The 17,500-nt window shown below is 35.7% G+C and overlaps 3 protein-coding genes and 16 non-coding genes across 19 annotated transcripts in view; 18 read left to right on the forward strand and 1 right to left on the reverse strand.

The window, feature by feature from the left end:
* Positions 1–17,500, reverse strand: part of LOC101887036 (uncharacterized) — a 491,406-nt gene that overhangs the window by 392,901 nt on the left and 81,005 nt on the right. The window lies entirely within an intron of this gene.
* Positions 1–17,500, forward strand: part of LOC137491272 (uncharacterized) — a 94,650-nt gene that overhangs the window by 57,561 nt on the left and 19,589 nt on the right. The window lies entirely within an intron of this gene.
* Positions 3,796–3,914, forward strand: LOC137494011 (5S ribosomal RNA). The gene has a single exon (XR_011013986.1). It is a non-coding gene; the product is annotated as a 5S ribosomal RNA (ribosomal RNA).
* On the forward strand, positions 3,973–4,091 carry LOC137493990 (5S ribosomal RNA). The gene has a single exon (XR_011013965.1). It is a non-coding gene; the product is annotated as a 5S ribosomal RNA (ribosomal RNA).
* LOC137493612 (5S ribosomal RNA) lies at positions 4,150–4,268 on the forward strand. Its single transcript, XR_011013587.1, has one exon. It is a non-coding gene; the product is annotated as a 5S ribosomal RNA (ribosomal RNA).
* On the forward strand, positions 4,327–4,445 carry LOC137493960 (5S ribosomal RNA). Its single transcript, XR_011013935.1, has one exon. It is a non-coding gene; the product is annotated as a 5S ribosomal RNA (ribosomal RNA).
* On the forward strand, positions 4,504–4,622 carry LOC137493931 (5S ribosomal RNA). The gene has a single exon (XR_011013906.1). It is a non-coding gene; the product is annotated as a 5S ribosomal RNA (ribosomal RNA).
* Positions 4,681–4,799, forward strand: LOC137494124 (5S ribosomal RNA). The gene has a single exon (XR_011014099.1). It is a non-coding gene; the product is annotated as a 5S ribosomal RNA (ribosomal RNA).
* Positions 4,858–4,976, forward strand: LOC137493869 (5S ribosomal RNA). Its single transcript, XR_011013844.1, has one exon. It is a non-coding gene; the product is annotated as a 5S ribosomal RNA (ribosomal RNA).
* On the forward strand, positions 5,035–5,148 carry LOC137494133 (5S ribosomal RNA). Its single transcript, XR_011014108.1, has one exon. It is a non-coding gene; the product is annotated as a 5S ribosomal RNA (ribosomal RNA).
* LOC137494132 (5S ribosomal RNA) lies at positions 5,207–5,320 on the forward strand. The gene has a single exon (XR_011014107.1). It is a non-coding gene; the product is annotated as a 5S ribosomal RNA (ribosomal RNA).
* LOC137493522 (5S ribosomal RNA) lies at positions 5,379–5,497 on the forward strand. The gene has a single exon (XR_011013494.1). It is a non-coding gene; the product is annotated as a 5S ribosomal RNA (ribosomal RNA).
* LOC137493821 (5S ribosomal RNA) lies at positions 5,556–5,674 on the forward strand. The gene has a single exon (XR_011013795.1). It is a non-coding gene; the product is annotated as a 5S ribosomal RNA (ribosomal RNA).
* On the forward strand, positions 5,854–5,972 carry LOC137493736 (5S ribosomal RNA). The gene has a single exon (XR_011013711.1). It is a non-coding gene; the product is annotated as a 5S ribosomal RNA (ribosomal RNA).
* On the forward strand, positions 6,152–6,270 carry LOC137493735 (5S ribosomal RNA). Its single transcript, XR_011013710.1, has one exon. It is a non-coding gene; the product is annotated as a 5S ribosomal RNA (ribosomal RNA).
* On the forward strand, positions 6,450–6,568 carry LOC137493755 (5S ribosomal RNA). The gene has a single exon (XR_011013730.1). It is a non-coding gene; the product is annotated as a 5S ribosomal RNA (ribosomal RNA).
* LOC137493480 (5S ribosomal RNA) lies at positions 11,625–11,743 on the forward strand. Its single transcript, XR_011013452.1, has one exon. It is a non-coding gene; the product is annotated as a 5S ribosomal RNA (ribosomal RNA).
* LOC137491415 (uncharacterized) overlaps positions 13,104–17,500 on the forward strand; it is an 11,740-nt gene continuing 7,343 nt past the window's right edge. The window contains exon 1 of the mRNA XM_073949083.1: positions 13,104–13,305. Coding sequence (XP_073805184.1) covers positions 13,104–13,305 — 202 coding nt within the window. The remainder of the gene's footprint in view (positions 13,306–17,500) is intronic.
* The window catches only part of trnal-aag (transfer RNA leucine (anticodon AAG)), an 82-nt gene continuing 23 nt past the window's right edge, over positions 17,442–17,500 (forward strand). The window contains exon 1 of the tRNA in view: positions 17,442–17,500. This exon is cut by the window's right edge and continues 23 nt beyond it. This is a non-coding gene — a tRNA (tRNA-Leu).

The raw sequence follows: 17,500 nt of genomic DNA on the forward strand, positions 1-17,500 counted from the left end.
GGACTTTTTTAACAGAATAAATGATCTTATGATTTTATGGGGCGAAACTATTTTAATAGGAGATTTTAACACGGTTTTTAATAGAATTGATTTAGCGGATGGCATGGTTTTTAGGAATGACACTGGGAGAAAAGAGTTGCAGAAACTAATGGCAGAGCACAAAGTAGTGGACATATGGAGAGTAAGGAATGAAGGAAAAAGAGAATATTCAAGAAGACAGTTAGTAGATGGTAACTTAAAGCAAAGTAGGATTGATTTTATTTTATGCAAGGAAAAACTGGGTGATTTTATACAGAGTGTTTATTTTAAAGAAACAACGCTAAGCGACCACAAGTTTTTATTAATGAAGATTGATTTTAATGAAACTAAAAGAGGAAAAGGGATATGGATTTTAAATACAGAAATTTTAAAAGGAGAACCTTATAGAAAGGCAATAGTGGACTTAATAAATACTGAAATACAAAATGAGATGTATCATGAAGATAAAAGAATATGGTGGGATAACACAAAATATGAAATTAAAAAGTATACGATTAAAATGAGTAAATCAATACAAAAAGCAAAAGCACATAAAGAAGTAGAGGTTAGAAAGGAATTAAATGACAGTTTAAATCAAGAAAAGGTAGATATAGAGAGAATACTGTTTCTGGAGGAGGAATTACGAAACATAGAAGAAAGAAAATGTAGAGGTGCGATGATCAGAAGCAGAGCCAAATGTATTGTGGATGGAGAGAAATGTACAAAATTCTTTTTCAATTTAGAGAAAAGTAAGGGTAACGGAGAAATTATAAGAGAATTAAAAAAAGAAAATGGAGAAAAAATAAAAGAAACACAGGATATTTTAAAGGAAGTTAGAGATTTTTATGAAAGCCTTTTTAAAAAAGGTGAAATAAATGAAAAAGAAGAAAAAAATTTATTGGATCAAATTGAGGGAAAGGTAACAGAGGATGATAAAAAGATGTGTGATGAGGAAATACAAATAGAAGAAATAAAGGAATCTATTATGCAATTAAGTAATGGGAAAAGTCCAGGATTAGATGGATTAGTATCTGAGTTTTACAAAGTTTTTAAGGATGTTTTAGCACCAATTTTAAAGGAAATTTTTGATGAAGTTTTTAAAAAACAAGAAACAACGCATTTAATGAGAGTTGGTTTAGTGAAACTGATATATAAGAAAAAAGGTGAGAAAAATGATTTGAGGAATTTTAGACCCCTAACAATGCTAAACACAGATTTTAAGATTTTAGCCAAGGTATTAGCAAATAGACTTAAAAAGGTCTTACCCGATATTATCAAAACTAGTCAGGCATATGGCGTAAAAGGGAAAGATATCACAGACATAATTAGCAGTATAAGAGATGTAATACAATACATGAAAGAAAAGAGAAAAAATGGATATGTAATAAGTGTAGATTTCGAGACAGCATTTGACAGAGTTGAACACAATTTTCTATTTGAGGTTTTAAATAAGGTTGGTTTTGGGAATAATTTTTTAAGATGGATCAAGTGTTTATACAACGGAGCTATTAGTCGTATTAAAGTTAACGGTTTTATTACAGACTGTTTTAATGTAACACGATCCATAAAACAGGGATGTCCACTCTCTGCACAGCTGTACAGTCTAGTGACTGAAGCTCTAGGATCAGCTATAATAAGAGATAAAGAAATACATGGAATTAAAATTGTAGAAACAGAAGAAGAACAGAAAATTTATCAATATGCAGACGATACTACACTGATTTTAAAAGATATGCAAAGTGTGATAAATGCAATGAAAATCATTGAAAGATATTGTAATGGATCAGGTGCTAAAGTAAACATGGAAAAAACTGTAGTCATGAGATTAGGCAATGCATGTATTCTACCGGATGTTTTTAAATTTAAAGACCAGAAAGAAATAAAGATTTTAGGGATAACCTTTGGAGAAAATGGGAAAAGAGATAAGGAGATAATGTGGGATGAAATTATCGGAGGAATGGAAAGGAGATTAGAATGGTGGAAACAAAGAAGAGTCAATCTGAAAGGTAAAGTTTTAATCATAAATACGTTGATGTTGTCAAAAATGTGGTATGTGTTAGGAGTTACCCCTATGGATCACTGGCATGAGCAGAGAATAAAACAATGTTTATTGAGTTTTATCTGGGAAGGAAAACCACCAAGAATTGCATATAATGTATTAATTGGAGCAACCGATGATGGGGGGTTAGGTTTGTTAGACCCAGAGACAAGAAAGAAAAGCATGAGAGTCAAAGTAATAAAAAAGTATTTAAATAAAAAATTTAAAGCCGAATGGAAACATGTAATGAGGTTTTATCTTAACAAATGTGGGGGTTTTAATATGAATGATGATATTTTATGGATGAAACTGAAACAAAGCATGATAACTGGGATTCCTGAATTTTATAGAGAAGTTTTACAGGCATGGAGTGAGTTTTTAAATCACGTTGATTTTAAACCTGAAGGGAGGAACATGTTATTAAATCAACCTTTGTTTTTAAATGCTAATATTTTAACACAAGAGAAAGAAGTATATTTTAAATATTGGTTGGAAGCAGGTGTATGTCAGGTTAAGGATGTTTTATATGAGATTATAGAAGGGTTTTTACCAAGCCAAGTAATTGTGGATGCCATGGATGGGATTGGGAAAGATATCAAAAGAGAAACTCTGGTAAAACAATTTGAAATAGTGAAAAGTGCATTACCTAAAGAATGGATAGTAAAAATTGAACAAAATAATGAAAGCAATGATAATGTAAAAGTGTTTTTAAAGGAAAAGGAGAAGGATTTTCAAGAATGTGTTCTCAAAAATTTCTACATTTGTTTCAGAAACAAAGTGCATAAAAGACCAGTTTCAGAACAATTTTGGAAAAAAATCTTTGTGGAAATAGATGAAGAGGGAATCTGGAAGAATTTAAAATGGAAATATTTAGATGCAAAAATTGAAATGTTGGATTATTTTATCAGACATAATGTTATTTTCACTGAAACAAAACTGGCACAAATCGGAAGCAGTGAGAATGCATTATGCAAAATATGTGGACTGGAAAATGAAGGTATTATGCATTTGTTTTTAAAATGTGTTGAATTAAATACATTTATGGCAAAGTTAAAAGAAATGATGAAACAAATGATGGCAAGTGAAACAGAGCAGATTGAAGAGGAGACAGAATGGTATAAAATATTTTTATTTGGTTTTAATGGAAGTAAGACAAGAATTGCAAATTTGTTTTTATCAGTTGCAAGAACTGTAATTTGGGAAAGGAGAAACATTGTTAAAAATAAAAATGCTAAAATAGAGTTATGGAAAATGTATAAAAAAAAACTGGAAAACTATATTAAAACTGTGGAACAATATTTTAGAATGGAAGAAAAAGAGACTGAATTTTACAAAACGTTTATGTTGAATACTCCTTATATTATGTACACACTAGATGGTTTGAAAATAGATTTGCCAGAATGATTATGCTTGTTGTTTTCCTGTTTTAATACCAACATAATGTCTTAAGAAATGTTTGTAAATGATATTTTAATATGCTTCTGAACTGATGTTTTAAATGTTTTTAAATGTATGTATTGTAAAAATTGAAATATTTTTCTAATAAAAAAAAAAAAGAAAAAAAGAAAAAAAAAAAAAAAAAAGAAATGCCCGATCTCATCTGAACTCGGAAGTAAAGCAGGGTCGGGCCTGGTTAGTACTTGGATGGGAGACCGCCTGGGAATACCAGGTGCTGTAAGCTTTTCGAAGTGCTTCATTTGGCAGCTGATTTAAATAGCCAACGCTTGACAGCCTCTTTCGCTTACGGCCATACCACCCTGGAAATGCCCGATCTCATCTGAACTCGGAAGTAAAGCAGGGTCGTGCCTGGTTAGTACTTGGATGGGAGACCGCCTGGGAATACCAGGCGCTGTAAGCTTTTCGAAGTGCTTCATTTGGCAGCTGATTTAAATAGCCAACGCTTGACAGCCTCTTTCGCTTACGGCCATACCACCCTGGAAATGCCCGATGTCATCTGAACTCGGAAGTAAAGCAGGGTCGGGCCTGGTTAGTACTTGGATGGGAGACCGCCTGGGAATACCAGGTGCTGTAAGCTTTTCGAAGTGCTTCATTTGGCAGCTGATTTAAATAGCCAACGCTTGACAGCCTCTTTCACTTACGGCCATACCACCCTGGAAATGCCCGATCTCATCTGAACTCGGAAGTAAAGCAGGGTCGGGCCTGGTTAGTACTTGGATGGGAGACCGCCTGGGAATACCAGGTGCTGTAAGCTTTTCGAAGTGCTTCATTTGGCAGCTGATTTAAATAGCCAACGCTTGACAGCCTCTTTCGCTTACGGCCATACCACCCTGGAAATGCCCGATCTCATCTGAACTCGGAAGTAAAGCAGGGTCGGGGCTGGTTAGTACTTGGATGGGAGACCGCCTGGGAATACCAGGTGCTGTAAGCTTTTCGAAGTGCTTCATTTGGCAGCTGATTTAAATAGCCAACGCTTGACAGCCTCTTTCGCTTACGGCCATACCACCCTGGAAATGCCCGATCTCATCTGAACTCGGAAGTAAAGCAGGGTCGGGCCTGGTTAGTACTTGGATGGGAGACCGCCTGGGAATACCAGTTGCTGTAAGCTTTTCGAAGTGCTTCATTTGGCAGCTGATTTAAATAGCCAACGCTTGACAGCCTCTTTCGCTTACGGCCATACCACCCTGGAAATGCCCGATGTCATCTGAACTCGGAAGTAAAGCAGGGTCGGGCCTGGTTAGTACTTGGATGGCAGACCGCCTGGGAATACCAGGCGCTGTAAGCTTTTCGAAGGGCTTCATTTGGCAGCTGATTTAAATAGCCAACGCTTGACAGCCTCTTTCGCTTACGGCCATACCACCCTGGAAATGCCCGATCTCATCTGAACTCGGAAGTAAAGCAGGGTCGGGCCTGGTTAGTACTTGGATGGGAGACCGCCTGGGAATACCAGGTGCTGTAAGCTTTTCGAAGTGCTTCATTTGGCAGCTGATTTAAATAGCCAACGCTTGACAGCCTCTTTCGCTTACGGCCATACCACCCTGGAAATGCCCGATCTCATCTGAACTCGGAAGCAGGGTCGGGCCTGGTTAGTACTTGGATGGGAGACCGCCTGGGAATACCAGGTGCTGTAAGCTTTTCGAAGTGCTTCATTTGGCAGCTGATTTAAATAGCCAACGCTTGACAGCCTCTTTCGCTTACGGCCATACCACCCTGGAAATGCCCGATCTCATCTGAACTCGGAAGCAGGGTCGGGCCTGGTTAGTACTTGGATGGGAGACCGCCTGGGAATACCAGGTGCTGTAAGCTTTTCGAAGTGCTTCATTTGGCAGCTGATTTAAATAGCCAACGCTTGACAGCCTCTTTCGCTTACGGCCATACCACCCTGGAAATGCCCGATCTCATCTGAACTCGGAAGTAAAGCAGGGTCGGGCCTGGTTAGTACTTGGATGGGAGACCGCCTGGGAATACCAGGCGCTGTAAGCTTTTCGAAGTGCTTCATTTGGCAGCTGATTTAAATAGCCAACGCTTGACAGCCTCTTTCGCTTACGGCCATACCACCCTGGAAATGCCCGATCTCAGCTGAACTCGGAAGTAAAGCAGGGTCGGGCCTGGTTAGTACTTGGATGGGAGACCGCCTGGGAATACCAGGTGCTGTAAGCTTTTCGAAAGTCCTTCATTTGGCAGCTGATAGACTTCCCCGTGCCACAGCTTCGCTGCCATGATTTTTTCTCGCCTTCAAGGGCATTGTTTCTGTCGGTGCTGTGTCGATGCCAGCTGAGCTGCGCTCGTTCCCTGGTGCTGCGCCTGTTTTAAATGGCCAACTCTGGACGGCCTCTTACCCTTACGGCCATACCACCCTGGAAATGCCCGATCTCATCTGAACTCGGAAGTAAAGCAGGGTCGGGCCTGGTTAGTACTTGGATGGGAGACCGCCTGGGAATACCAGGTGCTGTAAGCTTTTCGAAAGTCCTTCATTTGGCAGCTGATAGACTTCCCCGTGCCACAGCTTCGCTGCCATGATTTTTTCTCGCCTTCAAGGGCATTGTTTCTGTCGGTGCTGTGTCGATGCCAGCTGAGCTGCGCTCGTTCCCTGGTGCTGCGCCTGTTTTAAATGGCCAACTCTGGACGGCCTCTTTCCCTTACGGCCATACCACCCTGGAAATGCCCGATCTCATCTGAACTCGGAAGTAAAGCAGGGTCGGGCCTGGTTAGTACTTGGATGGGAGACCGCCTGGGAATACCAGGTGCTGTAAGCTTTTCGAAAGTCCTTCATTTGGCAGCTGATAGACTTCCCCGTGTCACAGCTTCGCTGCCATGATTTTTTCTCGCCTTCAAGGGCATTGTTTCTGTCGGTGCTGTGTCGATGCCAGCTGAGCTGCGCTCGTTCCCTGGTGCTGCGCCTGTTTTAAATGGCCAACTCTGGACGGCCTCTTTCGCTTACGGCCATACCACCCTGGAAATGCCCGATCTCATCTGAACTCGGAAGTAAAGCAGGGTCGGGCCTGGTTAGTACTTGGATGGGAGACCGCCTGGGAATACCAGGTGCTGTAAGCTTTTCGAAAGTCCTTCATTTGGCAGCTGATAGACTTCCCCGTGTCACAGCTTCGCTGCCATGATTTTTTCTCGCCTTCAAGGGCATTGTTTCTGTCGGTGCTGTGTCGATGCCAGCTGAGCTGCGCTCGTTCCCTGGTGCTGCGCCTGTTTTAAATGGCCAACTCTGGACGGCCTCTTTCCCTTACGGCCATACCACCCTGGACACGCCCTCTAGTGTGAGTTAGAGTTGGTGCACTGCAGGAAGTGTGAGGTGGCAGAAGGAAGAGAGAGGCTCTTCCATTTTGGCAGTTTTGTTTTTTATTTTTAGTTTTTGCATTACAAAGTTTACTTTAATTGTTTTTTCAGTTAAAGATTATTTTTAACTAACCCCAAACAGTAACACTGTTTTGGGGTTAGAAAACAACAAAATGGACACTACGGAGAAAGAGAATGGACAGGACACAAATAGAAAAAGGAACAGTGAACAAGGAAATGCTACAAACATGCTTGAAAGGACACGAAATGAAGATGCCGGAGAAAACAGCAATGAGACATGGGCAACAGTTGTCTCAAAGAAAAAAGAAGGGAAAGGAGGTGGTCAAGAAAAGAAAGGTAATCTACAATCAATTGCAAGTATTGAAAGTGAAAAGAATACTGAAGGACAAATGAATGCTTTAAGTCAAAAACAACAAATGCTGAACAAACTAAAGAAGCAAGCAAGATATCAAAGAGAATATAAGAAGGAAGCCACACTGACAATGATGATAAAGGATGTTGAAAACTCAACTATAAACAACATAATCAAAGCAGTTGAAGACAAAGTGGGGATTGGCAAATTAATTGGACTGAGAAGGAAAAACAACAATGAATTTGAACTGACAATGGAAAGTGAAAAAGAATGTGAGATATTGATTAACGGACTGATGATTAATGGAGAAGAATGTGAAGTGAAAAAGCTGTGTGCAACAGAAAAAATGGTATCTTTCCTGAACTTGCCCAGTTATATACAGGATGAGGAGATACAACAGAAAGTGAGTAATTGGGGAGTAACTCCTATACTGCCAATAAGAAGGAAATATCATCCGGGAGCAATGGTTGCAGACGGAACACGATTTGTGAAGGTAATGTTTCCCAAAGAAGTTAAATCTTTACCATACAATGTTGGCTTCATGACGGAAGAAGGGATGCAGTATTTCAGAGTGATACATGACAATCAACTGAAAATGTGCAGACTTTGCTCAAGTACAGAGCATGAAAAGAAAGACTGCCCAAATTTCACGTGCAGGAGATGTCTTCAGCAGGGGCATTATGTGCGGGACTGCGAAGTTCCGCAGTGCCAGGGCTGCGAGAGGGCATCAACAAGATGTAACTGCAACAAAGAGGAGGAAGTTGAAAGGATGGAAACACAAGCGTCACTTGAAAATACTGCAACAGAATGGAAGGAGGACAAAACAGGAGAAGAAAACAATACAGAAGAGGACAGAAATGAGCAAGAGGATAAAGAAATGGAACTGGGAGAAGGAGCAAACAAGGAAGAAGGAGAACCAAATAATAGACAATTTGCTGAGGAACAAAATGATGAGGACACTATAGAACTGAACAATGAAGAGAGACAGGAGAAAACAAGGACTGAGGACAATGAAATAAGAGCAATAAATGAGGTAAGAGCAATGGATTTTGAAAGGGGGAATTATGGACTGGAAAAAAAAGAAAAAGGAAAAAAGATAAAAGATTTAAAATCAAGATCTAAAAGTGGCCTAAACATTGAAATGGTTCTACAACGGCAGAAAATAAGAAGAGAAGAGATTAAAGAAAGAATGGAAATGAAAAAATTTGAAAAAGGAGATGCAAGAAACATTTGTTTAAGTGACAGTGACTCAGAATGAATGGTGGTTATTGGTTTATCCAATAATTATACTAATGAGTAATGTATGTGTGGTATCATTGAATGTAAGAGGATTGTCCAAATATGAAAAGTTTGAAAGATTAACGTGTTTGACAAAAAAGTGTGATATATTATGTTTACAAGAGACAAAGTGGGAAAATGAGATTAAAAATGAAATGAGAAAATTATGGAATGGTGAAATATTTAGTAATGGAAATATAGAAAAGAATAGAGGAGTAGCAATTTTAATAAAAAGAGGGATTTTTGAGAAAGTAGAATTAGACTATAAAGACACAAATGGAAGAATAATAATTGTAAAAGTTCTGTATGGTGGGAAAAGTTTTAGAGTATGCAACATACATGCACCAAATGAGGAAAAGGACAAATATAACTTTTATAAGGAAATAGATAAACTAATAGAAAAGAATGAAAACATATTTATTTTAGGAGATTTTAATATTGCCATGCAAAGAATAGATATAGATGACTCAATGAATTTTAGAACAGACAGAGGGAGGAATGAACTACAAAATTTAATGAGAAAATGTGATTTGGTAGACGTATGGAGAGAGCGAAATGGTATGAAAAGAGAGTATTCAAGAAGAGAAATTGCAAATAGGATTTTAAAGCAAAGTAGAATTGACTTGTTTTTATGTAAGAAAAAAGTAGTACAATATGTTAACACAATTTTATATAAAACCTATAGTGAAAGTGATCATGATTTTTTATGGATAACAATGAATTTTAATAAGATTGAAAAAGGACCAGGAGTGTGGATACTCAACACTGAGCTGTTAAAAATAGAAAGTTATAAAATGGATATAGAAAATATAATAATTAATAGTGTAAATGATGAAATGTTTGAAACAGAAACAGGTTTATGGTGGGATAATCTGAAAAATAGAATAAAAGAATACTCAATAAATATATCAGAAAAAATACAAAAGGCCAAAAAATTCAAAGAAAATAAAATTAGAAAAGAATGGAATGAAGAAATGAGTAAAGTAAATGGGATAAATGTTGACAAAATAATTGAATTACAGGAAAAGCTGAAGAAAATTGAAGAAGAAAAGTGTAAAGGAGTAATTATTAGAAGCAGAGCTAAAGACATTGTAGAAGGAGTAAGAAGTACAAAATACTTTTATGAATTAGAAAAAACAAGACAGAGAGCAGCTATAATAAAATGTATAAAAACACAAGATGGGAAAACTGTAGAAGACAAAGAGGGAATTTTAAATAAAACTAGACGATTTTATAAGGAATTATTTACAGAAAATGGAGTTAATTTAAATGATGAACATTTTTTATTAGAAAAAATAACAGCAAAATTAAATAAAGAGGACAAGGAAATGTGTGAGAGTGAGATAACAGATTTAGAAATAGAAACAGCTATTGATCAGTCGAGAAATGGGAAAAGTCCAGGAATAGATGGACTACCAGTTGAGTTTTATAAAGTTTTTAAAAATGTTTTAATTCCTATTTTAAATGAAATATACAGTGATATTTATGAAAAAGGAGAGTTAACTAATAGTATGAAGAAAGGAATGGTGAAAATGATTTATAAAAGAAATGGAGACAAGGGAGACTTAAAAAATTATCAACCCTTAAGCATGCTGAACACGGACTATAAAATTTTAGCAAAGGTTTTAGCTAATAGATTGAAAGTAGTTGTACCTAACATAATTAAAACAAATCAAGCATATGCAGTTCTAAAAAGAGACATAACTGATGTCATAAACAATATAAGAGATATAATATGGTATATGAGAGAGGAAAAAGAAACAGGATATATAATTAGTGTCGATTTAGAAAAAGCTTTTGATAGAGTGGAACACAAATATATGATGGATGTAATGGAGAGATTTGGTTTTGGAGAAAGATACTTACAATGGATAAAATGTTTATATGCAGATATAACAAGCTGTATAAAAGTAAATGGTTTTTTAACTAAAGATTTTAAAATTACAAGATCAATAAGACAAGGATGTCCAATGTCAGCACTATTATACAGACTTGTATCTGAAACATTGGGATTAGCAATTGATAATGAAACGCAAATACGAGGATTATGTATAAAAGGAACAGACTTAGAACACAAAATATTTCAGTATGCTGATGATACCACTTTAATAGTAAAAGATATTAAAAGTATTGAAAAAGCAGCGGAAATTTTAAACAGATATTGTAAAGGAACAGGAGCAAAAATTAATAAGGAAAAAACTAAATACATGAGAATGGGAAAAATAAATGTTTTACCAGAAAAAATACAATTTAAAAAGGAGAAAGTTAATATGAAAATTTTAGGTATAAGGGTTGGTGAAAATGAAAATGATACAAGGAATTTAATGTGGGAGGAAGTTTTAAAGGGAATGGAGAAAAGATTACATTTCTGGAAATTAAGAGGTTTGTTTTTAAAGGGGAAAGTTTTAGTTTTAAATTCCTTATTTTTATCAAAAATGTGGTATGTTTTAGGTACAGTGAGTTAAAATGTTTTATTGGAAAAATTAAAATTAAAAATTAAAGAAATGCTAAATGAATGCTAAATGAAATGGGGATTGAAAATGAGGTTGTTGATGAGGAATGGGAAACATTATTTTTATTTGGTTGGAAACAGATGGTAAAAACACAAGGTTCATAAACTTCATTTTAACAGTTGCAAGAAATGTGATATGGAATAGAAGGAATATTGTTAAACAAAAGAATGGCAAATTGTCTGTGTAAATTGTTTCAAAGAAAAATGTCTGAACTGCTTAATACTCTTTTCTATTATTGTAACATGAATGACAAGATTGATGTATTTGAAAAAGACTTTTTAAAATGGAATACATATGTTCAAATGGCTTTATATAATGTAAATGTATTATTACCTGAATGTAACTGTTTTTAATTTTTGATATAAAATATAGAAAAAAAAAAAGAAATGCCCGATCTCATCTGAACTCGGAAGTAAAGCAGGGTCGGGCCTGGTTAGTACTTGGATGGGAGACCGCCTGGGAATACCAGGTGCTGTAAGCTTTTCGAAGTCCTTCATTTGGCAGCTGATAGACTTCCCCATGTCACAGCTTCGCTGCCATTATTTTTTCTCGCCTTCAAGGGCATTGTTTCTGTCGGTGGTGTGTCGATGCCAGCTGAGCTGCGTCCTTCCCTGGTGCTGCGCCTGTTTTAAATAGCCAACGCTTGACAGCCTCTTTCGCTTACGGCCATACCACCCTGGAAATGCCCGATCTCATCTGAACTCGGAAGTAAAGCAGGGTCGGGCCTGGTTAGTACTTGGATGGGAGACCGCCTGGGAATGCCAGGTGCTGTAAGCTTTTCGAAGTCCTTCATTTGGCAGCTGATAGACTTCCCCGTGTCACAGCTTCGCTGCCATTATTTTTTCTCGCCTTCAAGGGCATTGTTTCTGTCGATGCTGTGTGGATGCCAGCTGAGCTGCGTCCTTCCCTGGTGCTGCGCCTGTTTAAAATGGCCAACGCTTGACAGCCTCTTTCGCTTACGGCCATACCACCCTGGCAACGCCCCCTTGAGTTTGACTGAGTCATTGCTTTCAAGGAAGTGTGAGGTGGCAGTAGGGAGAGAAAGGCTCTCCCATTTTGATTTGCTTTATTGTTTTTTTCTTGATTTTGCTTAAATTAAATTGTATTAATTTTGTTTAGTTTTAGTTAAACCCCAGACAGTGTTATCTGTTTGGGGTTAAAACGTTTTGAAAGGATGGACACTTTGGTAAAGGAACTGGAACTGAAAATGGACTATGGCAGCATGGACAAAGCTACTCCTGAAAACAACAATTCAAGAGATTCAAACAACGGCATCGACGATAATGACACATGGGCAACTGTTGTGGCAAGAAGGAGGAAAACTAAATCAGACACAAGTAGAGAAGGAAGTGGAGAAATGCAACAAACTAAAGGTAAAGCAAATGCTGAACACTTGGAAAACAGCCAACAAACAAGTCATAGAAATGAGATGATAAACAAACTGAAAAGTCAAGCTAGATTTCAGCGACAATATAAAAAAGAAACAACTTTGACAATGACTGTGAAAGGTCCTGAAAATATCACTGTAACTATGATTATAAAGGCTGTGGAAGATAAGACTGGAATCGGAAAATTGTTTGGACTGAGGAAAAAATCCAATTTTGACTATGAACTAACTATGGAAAATGAAACAGACTGTGATCACTTAATGGATGGACTAATGATTAACCAACAATTTTGTGAAGTATCAAAACTCTGCGCAACTGAGAGAATGGTTTCTTTTTTGAACTTACCCAACTATATTCAAGATAGTGAGATTATCCAAAAGCTGGTGGACTGGGGAGTCTCTCCTATTCTCCCACTGAGAAGAAGATATTATCCAGGAACAACTGTGGCTGATGGAACAAGGTTTATCAGGGTGAAATTTCCAAAAGAAGTTATGAGTCTTCCTTACAATGTAAAGTTTGATACAGAGGAAGGACCAAAATATTTTAGAGTCATACATGATCAGCAGATAAAAACATGCAGATTATGTGGAAGTGCTGAGCATGAAAAAAAAGACTGCCCACAATTTGTTTGTAGAGAATGTCTGGAGCAGGGGCATTTTGCGCGGGACTGTAAAGCCCCACGGTGCCAAGGCTGCAAAAAGACAATACTGTGGTGCAGATGTGAATCGGATGAGGAAGAGACTGGAGTTATGGAAACGAACAAACAAATGGAGAAATCAAGCAATGAAGAACAGGAAGAGGAAGTACAGGAATTACCACCGGATGATTTGAATGAACAAGAAGAGGAGCAGGCCATGAGTGAAGAGGATGAAGGAGATACAGCGGAGACTGAGGCACAAGATCTAATGAAAGACGATGGACACGACATGGAAGAAGAACAAGGAGCAGCAGGTGAAAATACAGAAAGCAGAATTGAGGAAGAGGTAAGCGATGATGATGATAATGAAGAAATAAATATTGGGACTAAAGACAGAACAATAGACAGCATAAACAGAAGACGCAGAAAAACTGTACAATTGAATATTCAGCAAGTGCTTAAGAAACAGAAATTACGAAAGGAAGCAAAAGCAAAACTAAAAACTGACAGAACTGATCTAAGATTTTAGATCATAAAAAATACTAATGATTGATGATTTGTTTCATTTGGATTTTCTTTTGGTTGGATGGCTTGTTTTCTTTTATATTTTTAATGAACAACTTATGTTTGGTTTCAATTAATGTAAGAGGGCTGTCATCCAAAGTGAAGTTTGAAAATGTAATTGCTTTAACAAAAAAATGTGATGTTATATGTATACAAGAGACTGGATGGAATGAAAACATTGTTAAAGATTTTAAAAAATGTTGGGATGGGAAAATATTGTATAATAATGACCCAAATAAGAAAAAAGGCATGGCAATACTAATTAGAAGGGGAATAGGATATACATTTGATGTTTTATTTAAAGATAATTATGGAAGGATTTTAACTATTAAAATTATGAATAAGGATGAAGAAATAACAATATGTAATATACATGCTCCAAATGAAGACTTAGAAAGAGTAACTTTTAATGTTAAAGTGTTTTAATGAGTGGATGGAATAATGTTATTGTTTTAGGAGATTTTAATACTGTTTTAGAAAGGATAGATGTAGATGATCATATGGTGTATAGAGCAGATGTTGGAAGAAGAGAACTGAAACACATGATTGAAAAACATAAATATTTAGATGTATGGAGAGAGAGAAATAGAGCCAAAAGAGAATACTCAAGAAGACAGTGGGTGAATACAGTTTTAAAACAAAGCAGATTAGACTATGTTTTATGTACAAGAAATTTAGAATCTTTTATTTCAAATATTTTTTACAAGATTTTTAGCTGTAGTGACCATGATTTTCTGTATGTAATGATGGATTTCAGTGGAGTTGAAAGAGGACCAGGTGTATGGGTGTTTAAAACAGAGCTTTTAAAAAATGATTTTTATAAAATTGAAATGGAAAACATTATTATCAATAGTGTAAATGATGAGTTATATGATGAAGAAATAAGTGTGTGGTGGGACAATGTAAAATTAGAGGCCAAAAGATTTTTAATAGAATGTTCAAAAAAAATGCAGAAAGCCAAAAGAGCTAAAGAAAGACAATTAAACAAAGAATGGGAGAATGAAATGGAAAAGATAACAGAAGGAAATATGGATATTAGGAGAATAGTGATATTAGAAGAGAAACTGAAAAAACTAGAAGAGGAAAAATGTATGGGAGCTAGAATAAGAAGTAAGATAAAAAATACAGTGGAAGGAGAAAGAAGTACAAAGTTCTGAAAAAACACGACAAAAAGCAGATTTGATAAAGAATGTCTCAACAAAAGAGAAAACTGTCAAAGATAAAGAAAGTATTTTAAGAACAGTTAAAGATTTTTATGGAACTTTGTTTAAAGCAAAAGGAGTTCATGAAGAAGATAAGGATTTTTTATTGAATCAAATAAAGGTTAAAGTAAGCGAAGAGGATAAAAAACTGTGTGATAGTGATATAACTGAAGATGAGATAAACGAAGCTATAACACAATTAAGTAATGGGAAAAGCCCTGGTTTAGATGGTTTGTCATCTGAATTTTATAAGACTTTTAAAGATGTTTTAATTACAATTTTAAAAGATCTTTTTATTGCTATTTTTAAAAAAGGACAGTTGAGTGAGAGTATGAAGAAAGAAATGATTAAAATAATTTATAAAAATAAAGGTGATAAAGATGATTTGCAAAGTTATAGACCTTTAAGTATGCTTAATACAGATTATAAAATATTAGCAAAGATTTTAGCAAACAGACTTAAAAAGGTAGTTCCCACTCTTATTACTACTAACCAGGCTTATGGTGTTACAGGTAGAGATATAGCAGACACAGTAACAAGCATCAGAGATTTAATCTGGTACATAAAAGAAAAAAAAGATGAAGGATTTTTATTCAGCATAGATTTAGAAAAGGCTTTTGATAGAGTTGAGCATAGCTATTTATTTGACATAATCCAGAAATTTGGCTTTGGTGAGAATTTTATTAAGTGGATAAAATGTTTTTATACAGATATTTTTAGTTGTTTTAAAATAAATGGATTTTTAACCGACTACATTGAGATTTCTAGATCTATAAGACAAGGATGTCCTTTATCAGCGTTATTATACACATTAGTTGCTGAACCATTAGGCTTAGCTATAAATGGAGAAAAGGAAATTAAAGGGTTTAAAATAGAAATAAATAGAACAGAGCAGAAAATTTTCCAGTATGCTGATGATACCACTCTATTTTTAAAAGATTTTAAAAGTGTTGGAAAAGCTATGGAAATATTTGATAAATATTGTCGAGGATCGGGAGCAAAAGTAAATAAAGAAAAAACTGAATATATGAAGATGGGAAAAGTAGACGTTCCACAAGGAAATTGGGAATATAAAGAACAAAAAAATTACATAAAGATCTTAGGCATTACACTGGGATATGATGAAATTAAAACTAGAGAAATAATTTGGGATGAACTTATAAATAAAATGGAAAAAAGATTATGTTTTTGGAAACAGAGAGTATTGTTTTTAAAAGGAAAAGTACTGGTATTAAATTCTCTTTTTCTATCTAAGATGTGGTATGTTTTAAGTGTTGTTAGTCTACCTACGTGGGTTTATAAGAAAATAAAAACAATGATTTTAAAGTTTTTATGGGATGATAAACCATCTAAAATTGCATATAACACTATAATTGGAAAGGTGGATGAGGGAGGACTAGGACTTATAGATCCATGGATAAGAATGAAAAGCATGAGAATTAAAACATTAAAAAAGTTTTTAAATGAAGACAATATTCCATGGAAAAGCATAGTGAGTTATTTTATTAATAAATGTGGACAAATAGGAGATGATTTCTTATGGATGGCATTTAAAGACCGCATGATAGAAAATATTCCTGAGTTTTATAAAGAGTTGTTGAGAACATGGAAATGCTTTTATAATAATATACAAACTGAGATTGAAGGGAGAAAACTTTATTTACAGCAACCCCTATTTTAAAATCAGAACAATAAAAGCAAAAAGCAAATGTTTTATGAGAACTGGTATGCAGTGGGTTTTAGACAAGTAAAATACATTTTATATGAAATAAAACCTGGGTTTTTACCGACTCAAGCAATAATAGATACACTGGAGGAAATAGAAGATGTAGATGATAAAGAAAAAATTGAAGATCAATACAAGAAGTTAAGATTAGCATTACCAGATCACTGGATCAAAACTATTGAAGAGAATGAAAAAGAAACTGAAAATAGAAAAATAAAAGTTTTTTTAAAAATGGATGAAGATAAAATTAATATCAATGATTGTCCTATCAAGGTGTTTTATACATGTTTGTGTAATACTGTGTTTAAAAAAACTAAATCAAGAGAATTTTGGGAAAAGTTATTTGAAAACTTTGATACTTCAAATATATGGTAAAATGTAAGATCAATTTTAAAAAGTCCAGCATTGGAAAACTTTGATTTTATGTTAAGACACAACTGCATAATGACAGAGATTATCTTTAAAAAGATTGGGGTATCACAAGATTATCACTAGATTGCAGCATCTTAAAGTCTGCACTGGAAGTCTCTCTCTGCCATTGCTCGTTTTAGCAAGAGCACCCTATTGAAACAGGAACAGTAAAGATTCACAATTAGAGTAGTAATACTCTATAACTGGATTTGAATATAATAACAACAACAACGAGGGGTCTGCTGTGATGGAATCAGTAACTTTCACTCTTTTGTGAAACAACAGTTACCTTGTAATCAGGTGCTTAAATGCATCGCAGCTGGCTGCCGTAAGGAGAAGACTTTAAATGGCTTGAGGTGTGCTCAAATAGAGACAGAACTGTGGTTGACAGGAAGGTGGGAGTGCTTCCTAAGCTGGTATTAAGGAGGTCTCTTTCTTTGTGGAGGAGCTCCAGCTAGGCATGGCTAAATTGAACTGATTTCCCAGAGCTGTTGCGCTACTTGAAACAAGTTGGTGTCGAAACTGCTCAGGGAAAGCAGCTTTGAAAGGTAGCGTGGCCGAGCGGTCTAAGGCGCTGGATTAAGGCTTCAGTCTCTTCAGGGGCGT

The sequence above is a fragment of the Danio rerio genome, chromosome 4, assembly GCF_049306965.1.
Source record: "Danio rerio strain Tuebingen ecotype United States chromosome 4, GRCz12tu, whole genome shotgun sequence".
NCBI lineage: Eukaryota > Metazoa > Chordata > Actinopteri > Cypriniformes > Danionidae > Danio > Danio rerio.